The following is a 24,255-nucleotide window of genomic DNA, read 5'->3' as shown; positions in this document are numbered from 1 at the left end:
TTTTCTTCCTTTTTCACTTCAGCAGCAGTGGCTGGAGCCCCAATAGTACCTGGCACGGCTGGAGCCACCAGCCACGTCGACAGACACAGCCACAGGCGTGGACGAGACGTTGGCTAAGCCAGCAGAGATCGCTTCTTCTGCATTCCTGCCCTTCACCTCACTGACGACATCCTTACTGAGCTTGGGGTCATCCCGCCTCAATGCCAACAACCGCTTGGGATCCTTCTTGCTGTCACCGGCATTGGGCTGCTTCGTTGCCATCACAGTGTGGCGATGGATGGGTTAGCGGCCACCCAATGCATGATTAAATTCCAGGGATGCGAAATGTCGTGCACGCTTGGGTTGTGAAGCCGTGTGGAACACACTCGTTGCGGGGGGGGGCACATGAACTGTGATCGAAAATGCCGGGTCTTACATTCAAAACCCATTTCACCCCTCCATCTCTGAATGAAGCTGAAGCAACTCCTCCTCCCTTCTAGTTTGCCATTACATCACCCCACGTTGTCTCCTGACATGAGATTTGTTCTATGCCCTTGCACTTTCCGACTGGGTTATTTCCAGATTCAGTCATTGTCAATGGGTCATAACATCCGATTACATTTTCTGCCCATAACCAGAATTATCTTTCACGATTCTATCTCAAATTTCACACAGATTCCGTCACGCTATTTTTAGTTTTGTTGGAATTTCATCCCTTTTCATCTCTACTATTACAAAATTCCTCTTATGATTTCAGATAACTTGGCATCACAATTTATGTAGTTTTAGTGCGTCGTTGGAGAATTATAAGATGGCAATCTTCAAGTGGTCTTCTGCGTTATGTGATAAAGCACAACAAATGTCACCACTCCGGTAACTGAACTTCTTAAATCGACCTCCTGGTCAAAATGTAATGGCAACAATGAAAAAAGGCCCACATCAGAGACAAACCAACCTCCCAACTGGTCCATCACTGTGAATTATCCATCTCAACGTGAAATTATTATCGAGCGCCAAAAGTGACTATCTCGCTAAATTGAGAGCAGAAAACATCAACATTTTGTCGCTTCAGAAAACTCACTTATCCGCACCTCCAATTAGCATTATTGGCTACGTATGGTGCAGAAGAAGTTCAACGTGCTGTTAACTACCTCGCCTGGTATACAGGAGGTCGTGGGTTCGGCCCCGACCCTTACGCCTGTACATTTAGAGTTTGCATGTGTCTCTCCCCGTGGCCGTGTGGATATTTCTCCGGGTCCTTCGGTTTTCCCTCTACATTTTTAATCAACATACGCTTCGAGTACTTGACTGCTATAAATGTCCACGTGATAAGCCACTTCGTTGAGCTATCATTCGTGGCCAGGCCGCTTCGGAAAAAGAGCTATACAGCTCAGTGGGCCTTATCTGCTAAAATAAAATACTAGTTTCATCTTCTTTGGTTCTTTTGGTAAAGTCACGTAGAATGAGAATAAAATAATAAATTAATAAAATAAAATAACACAATTACATTTTCACGACGTTTCGGCCACAACACAAGCGGCCTTCATCAGGTGAAGGGACGAGACTGTCTGGAGGACAGCGCTGGAGCGAACACAGCCAAGCTCAGACCGCGACCTTTAAGCTGTGTGAGAAGAAACAGAGCGCCTTGACAAAGGAATTAGCATAAAAAATTAGCATTTAATTGGCGGACTTAGCATGATGAACGGTGTAGAGGGGGTGAACATGTGCAGACCGGCGAGGGGGGGAGGGGGAGTTTAGCATTGCTAAATTATCCGAACCAAACATTAAACTAATTTTCAATGGTACAGTATATTTTTCAAGTAGTGGTATCCCAAACTTTTGCAGCAGCTTAAATTCCCTTTTCACACCATCAATATGTAAACTCCCCCTCCCCCCCTCGCCGGTCTGCACATGTTCACCCCCTCTACACCGTTCATCATGCTAAGTCCGCCAATTAAATGCTAATTTTTAATGCTAATTCCTTTGTCAAGGCGCTCTGTTTCTTCTCACACAGCTTAAAGGTCGCGGTCTGAGCTTGGCTGTGTTCGCTCCAGCGCTGTACTCCAGACAGTCTCGTCCCTTCACCTGATGAAGGCCGCTTGTGTTGTGGCCGAAACGTCGTGAGAATTTTATTGTGTTATTTTATTTTATTAATTTATTATTTTATTCTCATTCTACGTGACTTTACCGAAAGAACCAAAGAAGATGAATCCTTGCAGTCACGAAAGCTTTAAATCGAAAAATACTAGTTTGTTGTTTAGACTCACTGTGGTGCACACTTTACCTTGCTGGGTACAGAGGCGGTGGGGGAACTTTAGAAAACACACCTTTGTTTGCACTGCCACGCCGGGAGATCTAATTTGACCAATCGACCTCTGAATGGCAAGTCCATTGTGTTTACTATTGCACTCCGATATCTCCCATGTTTAATATATAAACATGAAAAATAGCTATATAGCTCAGTGGGCCTTACCTGGTGAAATAAAAATAGTTAAAATAGTTAATCAGACAGCGGCCGCTGGAAGATCAACGAAAACTGGCCACCTTCATCAAACATGACATAAGAGACGCCATCCAAGTGCTGCCGATCACTGATCCACTTCAAGTCGACATCAAGAGAGGCGAACTTCTTGTTGTAAACAAGCCACGACCCGCGGAATGTCCGTGCCCATTGCTACCACCAACAAGCCGCCCTACATTTTCATCCCGCCCATGCCCACCTGCTAGATCGCGGCGATCAAGATGCTGGCATGAGCTCCTACTCGAGAGAGATCCTGCCCTGGCTGGCGTTTCTGCTGCCACTGGGCTGCCGCTGGTCTCCAACCGAGTAACTCTGCTCTATGTTTTTACCCGATTGTCGCTCGACCCATCAAACTCACTGTCACCTTATCCACCACACGCAACTCACCCCCGATACTTTCTTAAACAATGGCACCTCCCATAATCCGTTCATTCTTTTATTCCAGTCTGAAATATTCTACAATTTCATATTACTCTTTGGTTCTTTCGGTAAAGTCACGTAGATAGAAAATGTATAGATAACAACGTTTCGATCGCAACACAAGCGACCATCTTCAGGTGAGAGAGAGAAAGCTACTGAGATGGGTGCAGCCTCAGGGTAAGAGGGCGGGGCTAGAGATGGTCTCCCTGAGGCTGTGGAAGTGTCTATTGTATTGTGAGAGATTAGCATGTTAATGCACGAGCTTAGTATGTCGCAGCATCGGTGACTTGCCTAGTATGTCGCAGCATCGGTGACTGAGCGAGGACATCCAGCCCGTAAATACAAAGACATCGTGAACATAAGGCAGATCAGAAACACGGTAGGACCAATACCTCGGCCGTGGCTGACCATTGTTTTAATGAGGTGGGCTCACGCGAAATTGATTTCTCTAAGATGAAGGTGCTTTGCAAGCCCACTGGATATCAACAAAGATTCGTGCATGAAGCCATCCATATATATAGACAGACACAATTTCAACTGAGATGGGTACAAACTGAGCAATCATTGGAAGGACGTTATTAACCAGTTTAAGTCATAACTGGCTGTGATGTTTCCATCCTACCTTCCGATGTTAGTAGTTATTTTCGACTCTCTGGTTTTACATTAACAGTTTAAATGTCTCACACAGCCACTGTGGCTCGTTTTCCTCGATGTGGCAGTGGCTTACATTGACATGCTAATCTCTCACAATACAATGGTCACCTCAGCAGCTTCGTCGTTGTGGAGGTAGCTCTCCGATCTTACATTTACATGCAAATTTCTCACTTTAACATCACTAGCCCCACCCACTTCGCTTATGACCCTTGGGCTACACCCATTTCAAACCTTTAAAACATCCTGCATCAGCTTGTGTTGCAATCGAAACGTAGTTTTTTCTTATTTTCTTTTAACCTATCTTCGTGACTTTACCGAAAGACCCAATAATATGCTCCTAAATCCCCAAAAAAAACATCATGCTCTTTTCCTCAAACAAAAATCCAGTTTTATTCTCGTCACCTGTTACGAAAATCAGAAACAACATGATTGAACAATCGGAGTGCTTCAAATACTTGGGTTTACTGATTGGTTTGAAACATATTCAAACTATATATTCATCACATTTCAAATATAATCAATGAAAAATAGAGTTTGTATACAGAAACAAACATTTTTTCCCATTCGACTGCACCTGGAAATTGTTGAAGCTACCATTCTACAACTTTGACGATGTGACGCTGCTTGCAGATCAGCTATTAATAAAACACTAAATTGACTAAACCCGCTTTATTATCCTGCTCTTCGATTTACATTATTATGTGTACCATACAGTAGAGGTCACCATTGTGACCTCTACTTGTAATCCAACCTCACACCACCTGATGCAAGAATAAATCTACATTGGGCCCTGCTTATCCATACAACCCTTAACTGGAAAATCTGCATTATACTTAGCTCATTCATTAACCCCATTGTCAAATACCAAGAAACCTAAAACGTCCATCGAATTGCCTTTTAACTCTCCCTAGAACAAGAACCGTAATCGGTGACAAAGCCTTTGCCGTTGCGGCAGCATCGACGTTTTAAAACAACAACCTTGTTTCCTCTCTTTACATCGTAACTCTTCCTTCAAAAAATATCCTGAGACAGAAGATTGGTGCTGAACGCAACCACATTTGCACATGCGATTTGTAACTTTGATTCTTACTCGTGTATCGATAGTTCAATGTTAAGGTAAAATTTGATTGTGGAATGACTGTTGTGTGTTGTCTTGGTGTGTGGTCTGGGACTGTTTTTGCTGGCATTTTGCTGCTTTGCTCATATACTTATTTCTTTTCTGAACTTTACCTTTTCTCTATTATGCACTTCTAATAATTTTTTTATTGTTTGTTGTAACCCGCTAACCCGCCCCTACTGCACATCTGTGAAAAAGAGTTTCATAGCTCATCGGATTTCTCTTGCAGTCTAAATAAAAAGTCTGGTTCTGCAATCCACGAAGGTGATTTCAATAACCACTTCACCCCCGTGAGGGTGCAAACAAAATAATTCAGCAGGAGAGTAGCTGACATTGTGGGCATCAACCGAAGACTAACATGTGCTGGACAATGCTAAATAGCCCGGGACGTCGAGGACACCCCAATGGAGGTGACACACCCCAGGTCTCTCCTTCGTATCGCAGGGTATGCAAGACCTCCCATTTACATCTTTGAGGTGAGTCCAAGACATTTTTTTCAAAGAATCAGCTTCGCCCCGTTGCGGTCCCACCAATGCCTCGACCCTTTTGTCAGCTGAACAGAGCCCTGCCACCCAGTGGTGCGACGACGTGGGAAAACAGCGGTGTACCAGACAAGAATCTGACTGAAGAGCAGGCGAAGTGGCAGCCTGGTTTATCTCCACTACCCCGACGGGAATCGGTCACTGTCAACCGTGTCCGAACACATGGAAGGTGTGGATATTTCCTCCATAAATGGAAGACTGAGGACTCGCCAAACGTTGAATGCGCACCACTGATGGCTGCCCAACGTAACACGCGCACACTCTGGTGGGACAAGCAAAATATGCTCAGCTACCCCGGATGCTGCCGTGGAATGGCTTACAAAATAAAATATATGGACACATAAGAGGTTTTTTTGGGTTAGATCATGTAAATATATAGATGTGCCGTTAAACCCGCCACTACCCGACACAGCCAATTAGTAAGGTTTGTTACGTAAACAGAACGTGCCAATTCGTTACGAGTACAGCACACCGGTGTGTTGGAGAGCCAAACCACGTTTCCAATCTGAGTACGACGTTTCACCAGTAATTACAACTAGCTTCATCAGGCAACAGACAGATTTGTGAAGCACTCCTGTTTCGTTCCTTAAGCCTACGTGTTCAATTATTCAATTATAGCCTGTTGCTTTTTGCAAACTCCATATGGAAGAAGAGGTGCAATGTCCAATTACAATGTTAGAAATCTCAAAATGTTTAAGTGGTAACATCAATTTCATAATTTTGCTTCTCAAGAGTTTTAAGTTGTTATCTTCATATATATATACGAATCCAAGCCTTTGCCTACCCACGTTTCCCCTACAGTACAGACCCTGTGTTAAGGGACACACACCTCGAGTTACGTGACACATGTACAAGGTTGGGAGGCAAGCGTAGGTTTATTGGCTAACAGCAAAATGCTCCCTTGGGCAGATGCAGTGAGCGGATGAATGGTATATTCAATCGTGCTTTTTGGCCTTTTAAAATCTGAATAATTTAATTTGTTCCAGAAATAATCAATGTATCCACCATCGAAGCAGCTAAGGTACATGCAATCCCTGTAATGTCCAGCATTATTTCTAGAAATCATGCCCACCGCTGTTGCAAAAAAGCAATCCTCCATTTTCACGGCATCGTAACAACGTTAAATTTCGATTTAAAGCTTTCGTGACTGCAGGGATTCATCTTCTGGGTTCTTTCGGTAAAGTCACGTAGAATGGAGATACAATTATTATTATTTTTATTATTTTATCTCCATTCTACGTGACTTTACCGAAAGAACCCGAAAGAACCCAGGAGATCGTAACAACGTTGTCGGACGCCACGGAACCTCCGCTGCCCTGGTGTTATAATTCGCACGAGGCTGGAGGATGCTGCTCGACATGGGCAGAGCGATGCATTTAGAATGTCAACGTGTCCTGTTGAAGCACGCGCCTCCTTCCCTATGTTCACAATGTAAACGATGATCACTGGGGCATTTGTGTGTGCTTGGGAGACATGCGACAGGTTGCGATGTTTAAACAAATAACGCGGAGACGTTCAATATAGAACCGATAATATTTAGCACGAGATTAATCTAGAAATTCTGAGTTTATATGCCAGAATTCACGTCTCGCTTCCAATCGTGTTTGAATGATACAACTGCAGATTTTAAAAAATAACAGGCGTAACTGTTTTTTAGATGACAAGATGTTGTATTGACAATATAACGTTCTTCAGCGTGATAACCATTGCGCACAACTGCAGCCTCCATCGAGCAGAGATACGCATCTAAAAACTGACACCTGGAATACATAATAATGTATCGAAATAGATGTAGTGTATTAGGGAGAAAAGCGCTGTGGATAACGGATGTAAGTGGTTAAACATCCAATGTCGTCGCTGACAATAATTGTTTATTGACGTTTAAACGAAAGGCAGTGAGTTTCTCATTGACAGGCAGGCGCAGTAACCGTGTACGCCTCTGTGTGGTTGTTATTAGCGCAGACCTGGGGGGGTCTCATTCACGGCTCTGGCGGTGCCAACCAGGGAAAGAAGAGGCGCGCATCTGGGAGCTGCGTGGAGAGAGCTGCCCAGTCGGGCACTGCTGCTGCTACTGTCATCTCCTTATTTTGTAATAGTCTTCAGGAGGACGCGATTTTTTTAATTTGTGCTATGTGAAATATTTGTAACTAACAGAGAGGGTATATACATCTGACAATACACCAGCATTGGTTCATGCAAGCCATGATTATCAAGCTGACGATGCACTGAATGTCGAAACCGGTTCAGAGTTTGCTTGTGTGGAACCCTGCTAAAATTATGAACTCCCAGAAGGGCTTGTGGCTGATGACATGTGTAGACATTTGTATTTTGTGTGGAGGGTCAGATTTGTGAAGGAGGATAACTGTCTGCTTACGTATGTTGTCACATTGTTGGCGTATACACTATTTTTTTAAAAGGACACGTTTTTTAATGATCTAGTTAGGAAAACAAATATTACCGTCAAAAGAGCGTGTCCATGCTGGACTGATTGAGTCGATATCGTCTGCTTGTTCTCTCGTGTGACCAGCGACCGCTGCGCGTGTCCTGGGCAATGGGTGAGCGGCACCCACCTGGTCAAGTCCAGGAACGAGTCCACGGCCTCCCGCGCAGGGGGCATTGGGCTGCTGCTGCTGCCGCTGTCGCCCAGGTTGGGTTTCGCGTCAGAGCCGCCAGCCCCGGGCTTGATCATCAGGGCGAGGGCCACGCCAATGGCCGAGGCTATGAGCGTGGTGACGAGGAAGAAGAGGATGGCGCGACCCCCGAGGCGGCCGAGGGAGCGCGTGTCCAGGCTGGCCGCGCCCGACACCAAGCTGCACACCACCAGCGGTATGATGATCATCTTCAGCATGCGCAGCAGCATCTCGCCCGGGAAGGCGAAGTAGGCCGCGCCGGCCCGCGAGAGGCCGACCCGCCGCACGGCCATGCCGAGCGCCACGCCCGTGAGCACGGCGCCCACGGTGAGCAGCACCAGGGCATTGGCGCGCACGCAGCGCGACGCCTTGCGCAGCCGCACGTTGGGCTCGGGACCCCCCGCGGGCTCCGCCGCCGCCGCCGCAGCGTTGCCGCTGCCACCGCTCTCGGGGACGGAACCGCCTCCCTGGGCCGTGTCCTCGACCTCGCAGGCACCGTTACTCGCTGACTTCTCCATTGGTGCTGCTGCGCTAAGCTGGGCTGCTGCTGATGCCGCTGTGTTGATCACGGGCGGCTGACGCTGCTGCTGCTGGGATCGGGCGGCCCGGGAGCAGCAGCGATGCTGCCACGCCTCGGCAGTGGACCAATGGGAGGCGACAACGCGTTGCCTGGGTATCCGTAGCCATGGCGACCGCGGAGACGATGATGCGCGCGAGCTCTGCCGCGGTGGCGCGCGTGAGATGCCCCCCCCCCGCCCCCACAACCGAGGGGGCAGGGTTGAGGAGGGCGCGTGTCAAGGTTGTGCTGCCCTTTGTAAACACGATCCTCGCTATAGGCTCGGGTCTTTCGGTAAAGTCACGTAGATATGTTCAAAGAAAATAACAAACAAAAAACTACGACTTTTTTTTTCTTTCTCCTGATGACGATCGCTTGTGTTGCGATCGAAACGTCGTAGTTTTTTTTGTTACTTTTGTTATTTTCTTTGAACCTTTCTACGTGGTGACTTTACCGAAAGACCCAAGAATATGAATTCCTGCAGTCACGAAAGCTTTAAGTCACGATCCTCTCTCTCGACTGTGCGCCTCCCCGCCCGTCCACTCCGCCTACCGCCTGGCGTCACCGAGTAAGCGCTACACGATTTGATTGTCTATTTTTATTTATAAATCGCATTGACAGAGACACATGGTGGGAAGGGAGTGGGATGTGTCCCATCGTCGGTTTTGTGCACGCACAATGCACTGGTTGCAGTTTCCATCACCCGCATACAACAACATCCAGTTTATAAATATAGCCTCGAACGTGCAACCTGATCCACGCATCGTGAGCATAATCGATTTTAACCAATGAAGGGATGCTCTCGTATCGATGAGATGCATCTGTCAAGTAGCCATTCTAAAGCTCGTTTGGTTTTACATTCTAATTTTTTTAACGTTCGTTGACCCACGGAAGTCTCACTTAGGCTCAGTTCCCCCCCTTTCAGGAGGGTCCTGCCAAGTTGTTACAGCATGCAGCGATGTTGCTGCTGCTGCGTAATCCCAATTGACTGATTGCCAGCATTGGGATGTTTGGCCAATACCAGTTGCATTGTGTTGTTTTTCTCTTAGCTATGGGAGGAAATTGGAAAATCCAAAAGAAACCCACGCAGAACAGGGGGGGGGGGGTAACATACACAGTCCACAAAAAATAGCGCCCGAGTCGAGGATCGAACCCAGCATCTTCTCGCTGTGAGGCCCGAGTGTTCATCACTGCGCGCACGTTGTTTGGTCGTGTGGGTAGGAGGGGGCCTCGTGGTGGCACTGTAATGGGTGGCTTTGTGTGGGGAGCGGTGCTGTAGCGGTCAGCGTGCGCCGCTACGAACCCGGAGATCCGAGTTCGATTCCCGCTTACGGCCAAAAGATCAGTGATGTGTTATCTGAACCGGTCCTGGGCCTCCCCTAGGTCGACTCGGCCTCAAATGAGTGCCTGGTGCGGTGTGTGAACATTGCCACTGGGGAGACAAAGACGATCGGGCGTGGTGCTGGCCATCCACCCCGTCGTGTACCGTTCCAGCCTTCATGGGTGCTCGCTAACAGCACTTGACCCAACAGTCGCTTTAGGCTATACGGGCGATCTTTGTCTTGTGTGCGTGAGGAGCTGCTTATCTTTTCTTGAGGCGGTATACTTGTCGTGGATATGCGTAGTGAGGTGACTCTGGTGCACCACACTCACGTCCTACACGCACCACAAATCAGCTCCGGCAGGTGACAGAAGGATTTAGCGAGAGTGCGGTGTACGGAACAGCGCGCGTTTTCAGTGTGCAGGGAGAGGGACACACATTTAGAGTAGGGATGGCCACACAGAAGGCACGTGATTTAACGGAGGCTTCAGCTGATTAATTCGTTTATAAATAACAATGTTTATTGTACAAAAAGCCCGCTTCGTGTACAAATAATATTTACACGATAATAAATTATTTCGACACAGTTTAACATGTAGGCTTTCATAATAAAGGTGTTTTGGGTAAGATCGCGTAAATATAAATGTGCCATTAACCTACCACCACAGCCAATTAGTAAGTGTGTTGCGTAAAAAAATGCTAATTAGTTACTTCAGCACAACGGTGTGTTTGAGAGTAAACCCACAACATTTACAATTGGAGTACGATGTTTTGCTGGAGTGTACAACCAGCTTCTTCAGGTGATTTGCAATAATCTCCATATATAAAAGGCAAAGTTGTGAATGTGTGTCTGTTCAAAATGTTTAGCGTACTTCCCGACATGCAACAAACTTGAAATTTGGCATGTGGGTACTTTCCATACTGTACACCATGCAAAAATGATTTTTTTAAAAAATTAGGGGGGGGGAGCTCAATAATGCATATTTTTTGCACGGCAAGTAAGCTGTGACGTCAAATATGTCACGTGACCCTCGCATGTGGAAGCGTAACGCATTGTAGTGTAGTAGTTAGCGCGCCATGCTACGAACCCGGCGACCCGTGTTCGATTCCCGCTCACGGCCACCACCGGTGACGATTAATTTAACTGGTCCTGGCCCCCCCTAGGTCGACTCAGCCTCAAACGAGTAACTGCTGTGGTGTGTCAACATCGCCACTGGGGAGACAAAGGCGGCCGGGCGGGGTGCTGGCCACCCACCCCCTCGTGTGCCGTGTCGGCCTTCATAGGTGCTTGCTAACAGCACTTGGCTCCTACAGTCTCTTCTCTTTCTCTTATGTATAAAAGTCTCCACACGCGCGTGCTCTTGCGAGGGATTTGCCTATCGAACGGTGACCTTTACGTCCAAAAAATTTGCCTGCCAACACGCTATTCCCTTTTCACGTCTGTCACCTATAAATTAGTTTATTTAGCGTTGTTTTGGAGACATTTATTAAAATTGAAAGTTAGTTTGCCTATTATTTATTTATTTCGCCACGCACTGGGTCACAACGCAGCCAGCTTCACTTGCGCACAGGTGTGGTGGTCACTCTGTAAACACACACGCGCTACACAGTACCTACCAGAGCGGGGTCATTGATAACCCTGACCAAGACCCCGCCTGGGGGGTGGAGGCTGTGGAGTGTGTGTGTATGATCCCCCAGAACCCTGCCCCTAGGCAGAAAGCGGGACAAACAAACACAGATCGGTTGAACTACCTGTGGCCAGAACCCCTCCTGAGGGGAGGGGGCTGTGGGGGATCTGTGATCCCTCAGAACCTCGTCCCTCGGTGGGGAAACGTATAAAAGGCTGGCTCCTGAGAGCAGAGCTCAGTTCGCCTCAAGCCGAAGTCGAGGAGCCACCTGGAGACGAGATCCTGGACCCCAAGCCCCGACGTCCTTCTGAGGGCCGGGGCTCATTGCGGTGCCAGTGGTCGAGAGGCTAGGACCCTGAGGTTCCCTTAGCCCGACATCCTTCTGAGGGCCGGGTCTGGACGGGCCAGTGGTCAGAGACCCACCGGTGCCAGCGGTGGGTCAGCCTCCCTCGCTCCAGCCAGCCGGAGGGCTATAGGAGTAGGTCAGTGGCTAGGATAGATAGCCCGGAGGCTGTACCTCCACAGATTGTGGGTGGAAGGGGCCATTACCCCTTCGTGTTAAGTCCTGGTGAGTGTTTTTAAAGATATAAAATAAACGTGTTGCTTCCTACTACGACTCCGTCTCCATACACGACTACTGCACAGGGCCCACGAGGTTACCCCCAGTAATCCACACGTGCCATCGTCCAAGGTAAGTCGCACACTTTTGTTTTATATGCTTTTAGATAAGACGTAAGTCCCACTAATTTGTCTTATAAGCATTTATCTCATTACACTTTGCACTGCCCACATGGGTTGCCCCTAGCAACGCACACACGATCGCCACAAATTTTCTTTTGGCTTACACATGCAGCTAAAACACACCAAACACGTACATTCTTCACTGTGCGATGTCCTCTTCTCCCCACACACCCCAATTATACCCCAATGCGTCCTTAAACGCTATAGAGCCCCTACATATCATTATTCTAGCGCTTACATCACATTATTGTCACGTTGCCGGGGGGACCGGCCCAGCCCCCAGCCTGCCAAGGTCACACCTCGGCGGGCTGGGAAATCTAGGCGAGCCCGGGACTAGGCCTCACCACGGCACTGTCTGCTTATTACTTTGTGCTATACATTCCATATATACTGCTATACAGTCATCATGTACTACTGTAGTGCTAGCAGGTACCACCACAATCACTATACACTGCTGTCATCATAGCAGGTACCACCACTGTCGCTTGCCCCACTCTAATCATAGCAGCTTACACCACAGTATGCATGCACTGCTGTAGGGAAAGCAGGTACCACCATAGTATGCACTGCTGTAGTGATAATGCATACCATCGATGTGTGTACATAAGTCCATATGTGTGTTAGTCAATATGTGTGCGTGGTGTGCGTGTGTAGACAACTACTCTTTTTTAATTCAGTTACTTCTTTTCACAATAACAATGCCTGCGTCTAAGTCCATGTGTGCGTGTGGGTAGATGTGCATGCCTGCGGCGATGTGTGTGTGTGTGTGTGAGTCGATGTGTTTGTGTGTGTGAGTCGATATGTGTGTGTTTGTGTCAGTCAATGTGCGTGTGTGTTAGTCGCTGTGTGTGCGTCGCTCCATGTGAGTCAGTGTAAGTCTATTTCTTTCTGTGTGTTGGTCCACGTGTGCATGTGAGTCCATGTGTGTGTGTCTGTACATACATGTGTGTGTGTGCGTAAGTACTTGTGTGTGTGTCAGTCCCTGTGTGTGTGCCTGTATGTGCGTGTGTGAGTACATGCATGTTTGTGTGGGAGTCTATGTGTGTCAGTCGATGTGTGTACGGCAATGTGTGTATGTGTGTGAGAGTCCATGTGTGTGTGCGTCGATAAGTGTGTGTAAGTTCATATGTGTGTGTGAGTCGATGTGTGTCTGTAAGTCGATGTGTGTGTGTGGGTCCATGTGTGTGTGTAAGTCCCTGTGTGTGTCTGAGTCGATATGTGTGTCTTTGTAAGTCCATATGTGTGTTTGTGTAGGTCAATGTGTATGTGTGTCTGTGTACCATCGGACACTACACGCGACGCTCACAACAACGAGCGGAGCGCCGGGTGGCTAAAGCACAGCAAGTTGGCACAGTAGGGGGCACAGGTACTGCATCAGCCAGTCGTCTCAGTCAGTCGACCTGTGCCATCTGGCTCTGCCCCGTGACCTCCTGCTAGCAGGCGTTCGACACTTCACGTGGCTTCAAGGTGCACACAGCCTGCCACAAGCGGTGTGGTTATGTCACCGCCACTTAGTGGTGAATGGCGGTTGTTGTTGAGTCTATGTATGTGTGAGTCGATATGTGTGTGTAAGTCTATGTGTGTGTGAGTCCATATGTGTGTGTGTGCGCGTGTAAGTCGATGTGTTTCTCTGTGTGTGGGTCGATGTCTGTGTGTAAGTCCATGTGTGTGTCTGCCTTTTTCGCCCGGGCAACGCCGGGTACTTACCGCTAGTTGTGAATAAATAGAGCAAGGTGATGTCATCACTGTGAGCCAATCAGGTGCCAAAATCAAATTGTAAATGTTGTGGGTTTACTCTTCAACACACCGACGTGCTAAACTAATGACTAATTGGCACGTTTTGTTTACGTGACAAAGTCCTCTGCAAGTCTTCATCGTATCTCACGGTTCTGAAATGCGACAATCCGCTGAACACCTACAAACGAGCCGCCTCCATCACTCCACCTCCTCGGTGGACGTCCTCTCAGACGCGTTCCATTTCCCGGCCGCCACTCCGTTACTATTCTCGACCGCCGGACCATCATCTCTTGTAGCCGTGATGCGTTCTATCAACAATAGAAGACTCGCCCGTTTTGTCTCTGGACGAGTTTGTTTGACGCGTGGTGACCGCGAAGCTGTACCCATGGCACCTCATGGTGATGCGATCCTCCCGGACCCCCCCATCGCCACTGTCACGGTGCACAGTGCACGGGGCTACAAGTCCAAAGAGGAAATCGAGATTCTGAGTGTCCGTCGCATTAACAAGCTGCTGAGGCTCGCAACCAACAGGTGGAGAGGTGGGCGCCCTCCCTCGACCGTCGCCTCACTCGCCGCCCGTCGCCTTTCCTCCAGCGGTGGCGGCCGGGCACCCAGTGAGGTGTCCGCTTTTGCCACGGCTCGTGCATTTGTCCGGGTCGCCCGAGGTAGCCGGCACTTTATTCTGCTTGTCCCGTCGCCATCTCTTTGCTGCTGACTTGCAGGAGGACGTGCAGATGTGGCTGAAGTAATGTCGACGGCGACCAGGGTGGTGGTTGTGGCGACGCGTGCCGCGATGCGTGCTTGCAAGCGAACGAGCGATCGCTGGGGCCCCTCTGTGCATGTGATGCCTTTCTGCAAACCAAGGAGGAATTCCTGGATGACGTTCTTAGCGGGGAGATGGCGCGATGGCGTCTGCCAAGATCGCCTCCAGGACGACCTTAGGTGTGTACCGACGATGCTCGCCCTCCGTCATCGTCACAACACAAACCTGGATGGGCGCGATGGTGTCGTGCACCGGTGGTGTACGGTGCACGTGCCGGGGCAATGTCGGTGCGCCAGGCAACAGGGGTACCGTGGTGCCGCTGTGTGTGTCGAGATGTTCATGAGGAATTCATTTTTCATCGTAATTACTGTTAAATGTAAAAACATAAGGAATCAGGAAAAAATTTACTTTTACATACTGATTCCCGGTGATCTGATTACAGCAGCGTGTACGGCTGTATTTACATGATTATAGCACGTGAGGCGCTCATCTGATTACACTGACCATTACATTAGCGTGTCCCTGGCCGGTGGTGGCTACGCACGTGGCCTGTACTCCAGAACGTTGGAGGCAGCGAGGGGTGGTGGATCAGAGGAAAAATGTCGCGAAAATCCCTTCCTGTGGGCATCGATGAGGAGCCGTACCCGGGCTTGCCAGGAGAAGGGCAGTGTACAGCAAGATTAGACTCCACCTGTTCAATCTGTATGGGATTGAGCACTTGACCCTCCCATGCTTGGATTTTTTACGGATCCTCCATTTTCCTCCCACATGTAAGCACTCATTTATTGACCGATAACACCTTCATGTATAAAGGATCGCAGAGCTTGGGGTGGAATTTGGCACCAGCTGACCGGATGGTTGCTGCCTTCCCGCTCATCTGTGGATCCTTGTGTGGTTCCACAGCAGCGAAGCCGCCCCGTCGGAGCCGTGCCTGCCACTGTGATGCCGCAGCAGCGAAGCCGTCCTGCCGACGCTGTGGGTGCGACGCCGCAACCTCCGAGCGACGGGGCCGACGCTGCTCCTCCTTCACCACCCCCCACATGAACACACACACACACAGAGCCCCCACATGAACACACACACACACCCCCATATAGAGCCCCCACATGAACACACACACTCCCCCACATAGAGCCCCAAGGGGAGGTCACCTGGCCGACAGGTTTTCACCCGGAATCCCTCTCATGAGACCAAACTTTACGGTTTCCTGTGACCAGGGAATTGGGCGATCTCCCCCGAGGCTAACTCACACCACGGCGCTGTGACTTGGGTTGTAATCACGTGGTCACGACGGGGCTGCTGAGCCACCGCGAGTAGAAAACACACACAACACACACGGGTCAGCAGGCAGGTAGGGGGGGGGGGACGGAGTCACTAACGGCGGGAAAAACAGGGCCGGTCCTCTGATTGGTAGGACAAATGTGCTTGTTTAGAGGGTAAAAAGCGGACGTCTGAGAGAGCACCGGCCCGGGGAGAGTGGCGGGAAATCCGAGCCACCTGATTGGCCGGGAAGGCCAGCGGATCAGCGCCGAACTATCTTTGATGTGGGGAACAATAAAAGGCATGAGAAGGTAGGGATAGGGTAGTCACGTTCTTCCCGAGTCAGGGATCGTGGTAGTCACCTTACCGGCCACTGGATCGTCCGTGAGACGAGTCACAGCGCAGCCCGGCCCCGCTCCCAACGAGAACGTCGAGCAGCCTCGCCTCTCCTTGGCTTCCCGCACATCCAAGGCAAACCGTGAGTACGCAGGGGAGAGTTGGGATTTAGGATAAGATCCTAGGGAGTTTAATTCTAAGGGGACGAGGCAGGTCGAGTTAGACCATCAGGAGATAGGTTACACCTGCTCTGCTGTCTTCGACTGATTTGGGTGATAGGAGCTCGCAGACACGTCGGGAATAAATCGTTCGTGATAAATAGACCTTGTTGTGTGGTTTCTGTGAGTGTGGAACGGGCGCATGATGGTGTGAGTCCTCTCGTCGTGGTACGGGGATTTGTGCGCGGGTAACTCTGTTGAAGCAGCCATTGTGTGCGCGCCCTACCGGGGTTCCTGCGTCGTTATACCCTGTGGTTGTGCGCGAGTGTGTATTTACACGTGTGTTTGCGCTCGGCCCTGGGTGTTACTCGTGGTTAGCGTGTGCGTGTAGCGAGCGACGGCGGGCTCGTACAGAGATATGTGAGGTTACTCATGCGCCCTTGGGTTTAACGTGTGCCTGAGGTAGTGCCCGCGGTGAGCGACGGTGGACTCGCCTGGGTACACGTGGGATTATTCATACAGCTCTTTAAATAATCTCCGAGACAACCCCACAAATCGGCTACGCGTGTGCGAGTGACGTCCCTGCCCTCGGACTCCCGACCCCCAGTCCCACGTGTGCGATCGGTGTGCCGCCCTACGACCAACTCCGAATCCCCGCCCCGCAGACCTTTAAACAATCTCCATTGCCTGCCCTCGGTGGCAACGCGTGTGCTTAGGACATCATTGCCCTCTGACCCCTGACCCCCGGTTCAGCACGTGCGAGTGGTGCGCGGGGTTGTGTGAATGGATACGTCGCGTTTGAGTGGCTGAGAAGCGACGGATTGATTCCAGGCAGCCGTGCGCCAGCCCCGAGCTATGCCCCCCAAACAGGACCCGCGGACCCGAGGGGCTGCGGCGCGAGGAGGGGAGCCAGGGAGCAGCAGCCCTCTCCCCACGAGCGAGGAGTTGAATAGCAGCGGCTCTCACACGAGCGGGGAGTCCGGAGCCTGCAGCCTGCAGCCCTCCCGAGATCAACCCTCCCCCGGAGGGGGAGCCGGGGGCCCGTGTCCCCCACACTTGCACCTCTTAGTTGTCCTCTCTCTACGAGAGTGAGAGAATACTGTGCAATGCCACATTCCAAGGATGATTATTTTATTATTATTACTTCCAACATACCTGCCCACTTCTGTTTGGGGCAGAGGTCACTTAAATTGATATCTGAGGTAGCTCCGTGCCACCTACTTCTGTGGCCTATGCTGTTTTAACATGAAGGGTCCGCATCGCTCTGCGAGATGCGTTGTGGGTTCCTCGTATTGTGAGGACATGTGCCGGTAGCAGTCGAGGTGACCCTGGCTGGGCAGTGCGCATTTAAAACCGGGCGTCGCCGCTCCACTCTGTGTCCACCAGACGCGAAGTTCCACATCGCACTGCCGTCCATCGTCAGATCGTTTGACTTCATGAAGGAGCTGCAGAAGGAGATCCGGGAGACATGAGTGCTCGAATTCCTCCTCCGTGCTCTCTGCCTGCATTTGTGATTCTTTCCGACGCTTAAGATTGATCTCGGTGCTCAAAATCGAGTGTTGGGGGGTGGGGGGTTAGGGGTCATGGTAACTCTTGTAAAGACATTCAAAACGTAAATAATCCAAATTAAATTTCAGTACAAAGTTATGTCGTTCGTTGTCCGCGGCGCTCTGCCTTGAGTAGCGATGCTTTGTGATGTCGCACAGACCAGGGCGGTCTTCCCCTCTATTGGCATTGGGCATCCATAAATTACCAAGTGACATCCACTTCAGTGCTCACGACACGAGCCTCGAGTCTCGTGCGTCATTTTTTTGCACATCGTTTGAAAATTTTAAATGCAATGTTTAGACCGGTGGACCGAACGAGGGTGTGCCAATGAGTCGGCGGGTTTGTGTCGGCACACGGCTTATGATCCACTCGGGGTGCGTGCCTGTTGGGCTCCGTCCACAGCTGGAGTGGCTGTCGAGTCGACACGCTGGCAGCTCACACTGGCTGCGGCACCCACATTGGCAGGGGTCGATGAGTCAGGCTCAGTCTGCAGCAGTGTGCATGTAAGCCACGTCGCCAGATAGCGCTCGCAGCTCGTCCGCTGGGTAGCAGCACATCACGCCACTTGGCACCAGGCACGGTTGTTCGTGCATCATGCTCGACCCACGCTAGAGGGTGCTCGGGGCTGCCGAGTCAGCACGCTCGTGGTTAGCTCTTAGCTGCTGCGCTGCACGTTCGTAGATTATCTGCACGCCCGGCTTGATCAGCAGTCAAATAGTCTGTGGCCACGTTGCTCCTAATTGCTTGTCAGCAGCAGCTTGCTTCGCGCGAGCACCCTTGGTGCCCCTCCCTCCCGCAGGAGGGCTCCTGCTGTGCGCCGCTCATCACTGCTCCTCGCTCACTCTCCAAAACTCATCAAGACTCTTATCATTAGAATATCAGTCACTTGGACAACGTAACTTTTCCAGCCTATAGCTTGGACAAAATTTCATGCATTCTCGATATTAGTGTATCACAGTATTATGTGAAAATGTATTCGCACACCTAATAGCTTATCACAACTCTTATAGCTTAGTACAGTACAATCTCTCGCAGTCCTTGACTCTGCAAGCGACTGAAAACATGAAAAACGTAGAATAAAACTTTCAGCGCAGAACTCAACACTTAGCAACACAGAGCCCTTTGCCTCTGCAAAACTCGACACTTATGGTTGGTTTCAAGGACCATACCCCAGAGCAAGACTCTTTACACTAGAGGGGAAGACGGGGGGGGCACCCTTTCTCAAGATTGTTTAAGTCAGCACAAGAGATATCAGTAGAAAAGCGTGAGTGACTGCAATAGTCCAACCTGAGCCTGATTAGACCAGCCAAAGGACTGGACTGTGACAGAGAGACACATCAGTAACATCTTCCTCCGCAGTTCATACTGAGCATCCCTTCATCAATGATTTTCAGCCTTTCCTCAAAGCAACACGCACATACAAACAAAGCCTGCGATATTAGCCCTGACGATAATTGGCACAGAGGTGTAATGTAAGGACTCCAGAGACATCGACTGTAGCAATGGCGGAGCCAGGATTTTCAGGTAGGGGGGGCAACCCCTCCAACAATGAAAAATGATAGAGGAGTTGTTAGTAAGTAAGGACTTGTCTCTTGCTTTTTATTCAACGCGTGTGTGACGATGGCACAGCCATCGATCGAGGGTCTAATTCGAACCGTGTGTGATCGGCATCGCGCTCGCTGAAGGTGTTTGCCTTCAGGGAAGTCGTGTCCTGTATACGCAACTGCGCACACTTCTGTGAGTCACTTATAGCTGCTTTGCCATTACTTATTGCCAATTATGGACTCAGACTATTGTCCTATCATCTCATAGATTCCCTGGCACGTAATAATATGCTACACAGTGGCAGTGGGGATCGCAAAATGATCCGATCTAAATTAGGGATTTCGATCGGATCATTGGGGGGGCACGTGCCACCCCACCCTCCCCCACCCCCCCCCCCACTGGCTCTGCCAGTGGACTGTAGGGACTTCTTTTTTATTTCTCGCACACGACTACAGCTCGGTAGCACTTAATCCAACGGTGACTGTCTAGCGGCGACGACGCCGACTCCTAGATAGCTGGCTGACTATCTAGCGAGCGACGACGACGACGAAGCAGTGGGAAAAAGTGACAGAGACGACGGTCACGATGACAGCGACGACGAAGACTATCCCAATTTCCTCGCGGCGCCCCGAGTCCTGTTCCCCGCTCCCTTTTATGCTCCCAGCATGTCCGTGGCTCCGCCATGGCCACGCCCCCTTTCTGGAACTCTCTAGCGGGTTCCGGGAGCTCCCAGATGGTTCCCCTCGCTGACCCTTGGCCCAGTTATCTCCCCGTCTGGTCGTTTCAGTTTATACTGTCTTAGAGTCTTGCCCATCCTGTTTACACACCCGCAATTACCCCCTACGGCCGCTAGTCAGCACACCACTCTACACAAGTATCAAAGACCTTGAGTTGCTTTTCTCGGCTCTCAGCATCAAGTTGAATGCATCCTCTAGTTCCTTGAGTTTGGCGTTATGTGTTTTGCTGAACTCCCCCTGTTCCTCTAGTGCCACCTGGGAAGATGTCATCATGGAATCTTGTTTCTCCACTCTCTCGCTGATGCCACTTAACTTTTTGTTGAGAATAGGTTGGTAAGTTGACTAATCTTCCAGGTATATTGGGAAAGTTATTTACTTTTTTGAGAAGAGCTTGTAGCATCCCACGAGTTCCTCCATGAGGGGTCTTGGGTCTTTCCTTAATTTGGGAGGTGATTGGAGAAGAGGCCTTCGATTTTTGTGCAGGGCTCTTACCGTTATTGAGCACGCGGAGTGTGGGGCAGACTAGCACAGGCCTCGGCTTCAGTTTCACGAAGCAGGCCCGAATCCAGAAGTCCAGGTTTTCTGTGCAGAGGGGAAGGCATGTTTAAAGTCCGGGTTGCCCCTATGGTGCTGTGAAGCTAAAGAATAGGGTAAGTGAAAAAAGCAAACCAAAACGGTTTGTAACCTAATATATTGAGCCGAAGAGGTCCATTTGAGCGCTTCTCACTCACAAAAATACATTAAAGGCTACATTGGGATATTTTGTCTTTGTCTTTTACTTGCATCAAACAGGACAAATGGGAGGAGAGGATCAAGACGTGTTTGAGGACATCAGCCTCATGATGCTTTCCAGCATCAAGTGTGCCTTCAGCTATCGCAGCAGCTGGCAGATGGACAGGTGACCTGGCGGGGCACGCGGAGGCCGTGCAGAGCTGGAAGCACTGCGGCATGGGGCAGGGACTCGCAGGCCTCGACATTGGCATTCAGCTCATGGACGTGCCTGTCGCCATTGTGCATTACAATAGAGCACGAAAGAAAGTGCCAATTTTAAAAGCACTTGTGCAATCAAGACACTTCTCACACCTGCAGCACACAAATCTGATGTAGTTGTCATGCCCTGGTAGGCCTGGCAACGTCCTGGATAACTCCCAGTTAACCATCATCACCGGCTCGACGTCTCAGGTGCAAATGGCTCATTGTGAGTTTTATTCCCTGTGCCTCTGCCCAGTCCATGATCATAGTGATTGCATAATGCAGAATGACCTTGGCAAAGTGTGATGCATGACCTTACACTAAACCATTAAGTTGTTTCTACTCACTGCACAGGCATCCACACGCCCCAGTCTCATGGTCCAGGTTCTTAAATTACCTACAAATGTGTAGTGTTGTAAGGACGAGCAGACTTCTTTAGGAGGCACACTCTGTTTATTGTATTATTTCCTTATACAACGCTTAACACACACAGAGGGATATTCGGTCCCCTCACCCGATACCCTAGGGAGGTACAGCCTCCGGACCTGGCGGGACTCACACGTCTACCGCTAACCTCCTTGATACCTAAGGAGGTACAACCTCCGGACTTGGCGGGACTCACACGTCTACCGCTATCCTAGTCCTCCGGCTAGGACCTAGGGGAGGCTATCTGACCCACCGCTGGCCCGGTGGGTCCTGACCACTGGGTATGCCGAGCCTTAGCCCTTAGAAGGGCTGAAAGGCTGGTCCAGGGTCCTAGCTAGGCTTCAGCCCAGTCTTCTGTCTTCGTGCAGGGAGAGAACTCCCCGAGGTCCGTTGGGTCACCCGTCTTATACCCCTTCGTGGCCAGGTAGAACCAATCATACATTCCCACGTGGAACCGTCTGATTCGTTCGCACCAAACCCTGGCCACGATCCGTTTCACCTCGACTGACCCCAACCGTTGTACCCAGGGGTAATGCTGCACTGCCCTGGTGGCAACGCAGGTTACGCAACAGCGCGTAGTTAACACCTCTACAAATGTAATAGCAACCTGCGATTTTCCATAGCGATTCTCTTCAACCGAATCGTTTGCATAAAGTACAAAACATATGTCCAGAGGTCCTCCCCAAATTACCAGCCGTCTGTCACGTGCGCTAATAGCCACTGAGCGGCGTCTTGTAACTCGCGTGACCTCTCTCGCCCGTGCCCCGCTCTGGGTGGCCAGTGATAACTCCTACGTGTCGGCGTTGTTTGATCTCACGAAAATGGCGCACCGTCAGACCCGAATCTTCCCATGCCACTTTGATGTCATCTTCAACCTGAGTCCGACTATCACGTGCGCAGACTAAGATACCCCGCTTCGCATGAAAAGACGATAGGGGTGAGGGTCACGGTGCAGTGTGCCAACGGCCGTCTCCACTCTACTCATAGACAGATTAAAAATAAAACCCGTGCCTTTATCTGCCACAAAATAGGAGCCCCGTAAACGTAGAGGGTGACCAGTGAAGTGCAGGTCACAACTCTGCAAATAACATAATGTTGTATATATAGGCATTTTTCCAAAATTGAGATTAAGATTAATCCTGCCAATTTTTTTAAAAATAATCAATAGCGGTGTCGCGTGGGGGCAAAAGGGGGTGAGGTGAACCCCCCTCTCCCTTCAGAGCAGCTGCCTCTCACACTCGGAACCAGGCAGCCGGAGATAAACCATAAAAGATAATAAAAACCCAAAACAAAAGAGAAGGGGGGGGGGGGGGGCGAACAGGCGTCATCAGCCTCCAGGGCGGCGAAAACCAAACAGACGAGTTTTTTGGTTATTTTAATTAACAGAAAGTTCAGAACCTAGTGACACGAATAAGTGGACATTACACACTGCCAACACACTCACTCCGATTAAAAACCAGGCTACAATCTACATTAGTAGGTTATTACTTCTGATATATTATTTTAATACTAATGTTATTCACCTTAATTTCTATTATATCTTGCTATCTACGTGGCTTTACCTAGAAACCAAGGAATATTAAATCCAGCAGTCAAGAACCTTGACTGAGACTTAGTTATACCTCTAACCTCAGGACATCAAAATATAACTCGAGTATAGCAGCGCAGATCCCTGGATACAGACGGAGGAATTAAGGTTGATAAAACCCAAGGAACATACGTAATAACAATGCTAAATCACGAATCTCGGAAAACATAAACCAAATAATTATGAAGCGTTAAGCCGGGGGGTCATCCAGGGGAGATGGGAGAGGTGGGTCGATCACGTGATCAAGATAAATGTATTCCATAGAGAAAGAGAGTCTCCCAACCGCCTTTGTCTCCCAGCAGCACGTGATAGAAATTGCATACGCATGCAGAGGGCATCTCCCCTTAAAAAAAAACACCACGATGGAAGTACTGTAAACAATGCTACAAACATACTTTGAGTCACTTACAGAATCATAACTACAAAGTGGTACGGTATCAAGCTATGAGGCAAAATACATTTTTTACTTCCAAACCGTACAATGGAATACAACTTCAAAAGCGTATAACACACACTCTTGTGAGAGGCAAAAGTATGTCACACCAGGAGGGAAGAGAAGAGGGGGGAGAACTCGACCGGACAGGGAGAACCCCCCCTCCTTCCAGATTAATTATTGCAGAGGGTTGGAGAAGAAGGACGCACTCGGGGGCAATCTGGAGCATCTGTTTCCTTTGGATGGCGGGATGGCTTGAGGAAGGTGACAGGAACCAGGCCTTGATGAAACTTATATTACTTCAATAAATTAGAACACACACACACAGGCCGGACAAACAGCTGTTCCCACAAGCTGAGAGCGAAATCAAAGGTGTCGGTCCTTTGTGAGAAGGCGAGCCGAGAGGAGAGATTTTTTCAGATATAAACAGCGACACGACACACACAGATCAGCTCTGCAAGGGACACAGCGACCAGCGGCAGAAGACGGAGATCACCTACAGAAGGCTGCCACCAGCGACAGAAGATGACCAGCTACAGAAGATAACCGCCATCTACAGAAGGTTACAACCATCAGCTACAGGTCACTGTGACCATCAGCCACAGAAGGCGATCAGCTACAGAAGAGTTCTGCGACGGCGAGC

At 49.7% G+C, this 24,255-nt stretch overlaps 1 protein-coding gene and 1 long non-coding RNA gene across 3 annotated transcripts in view; one reads left to right on the top strand and one right to left on the bottom strand.

Moving 5' to 3' along the window:
* The window catches only part of LOC116948509 (neutral amino acid transporter A-like), a 49,471-nt gene extending 41,090 nt beyond the window's left edge, over positions 1–8,381 (bottom strand). For both annotated transcript variants that reach the window (XR_012945907.1, XM_032965238.2), the window contains exon 1: positions 7,804–8,381. Coding sequence is in view for 1 of the 2 variants with exons in the window: in XM_032965238.2 (XP_032821129.1) it covers positions 7,804–8,381 (578 nt within the window). In the remaining variant the exon portion in view is untranslated. The remainder of the gene's footprint in view (positions 1–7,803) is intronic.
* Positions 8,382–8,699: 318 nt separating this feature from the next.
* On the top strand, positions 8,700–16,524 carry LOC116948510 (uncharacterized). Its single transcript, XR_004403811.2, has 3 exons — positions 8,700–8,987; positions 14,569–14,788; positions 15,513–16,524. It is a non-coding gene; the product is annotated as an uncharacterized LOC116948510 (long non-coding RNA).
* The last annotated feature ends 7,731 nt before the right edge of the window (positions 16,525–24,255 follow it).

This window comes from Petromyzon marinus, chromosome 33, assembly GCF_048934315.1.
Source record: "Petromyzon marinus isolate PM22_M1 ecotype Great Lakes invasive population chromosome 33, UKy_Petmar_22M1.pri1.0, whole genome shotgun sequence".
Classification (NCBI taxonomy): Eukaryota; Metazoa; Chordata; class Hyperoartia; order Petromyzontiformes; family Petromyzontidae; genus Petromyzon; species Petromyzon marinus.
Note: the sequence above shows the minus strand (reverse complement) of the source record. Positions and strands in the feature narration are given on the sequence as shown.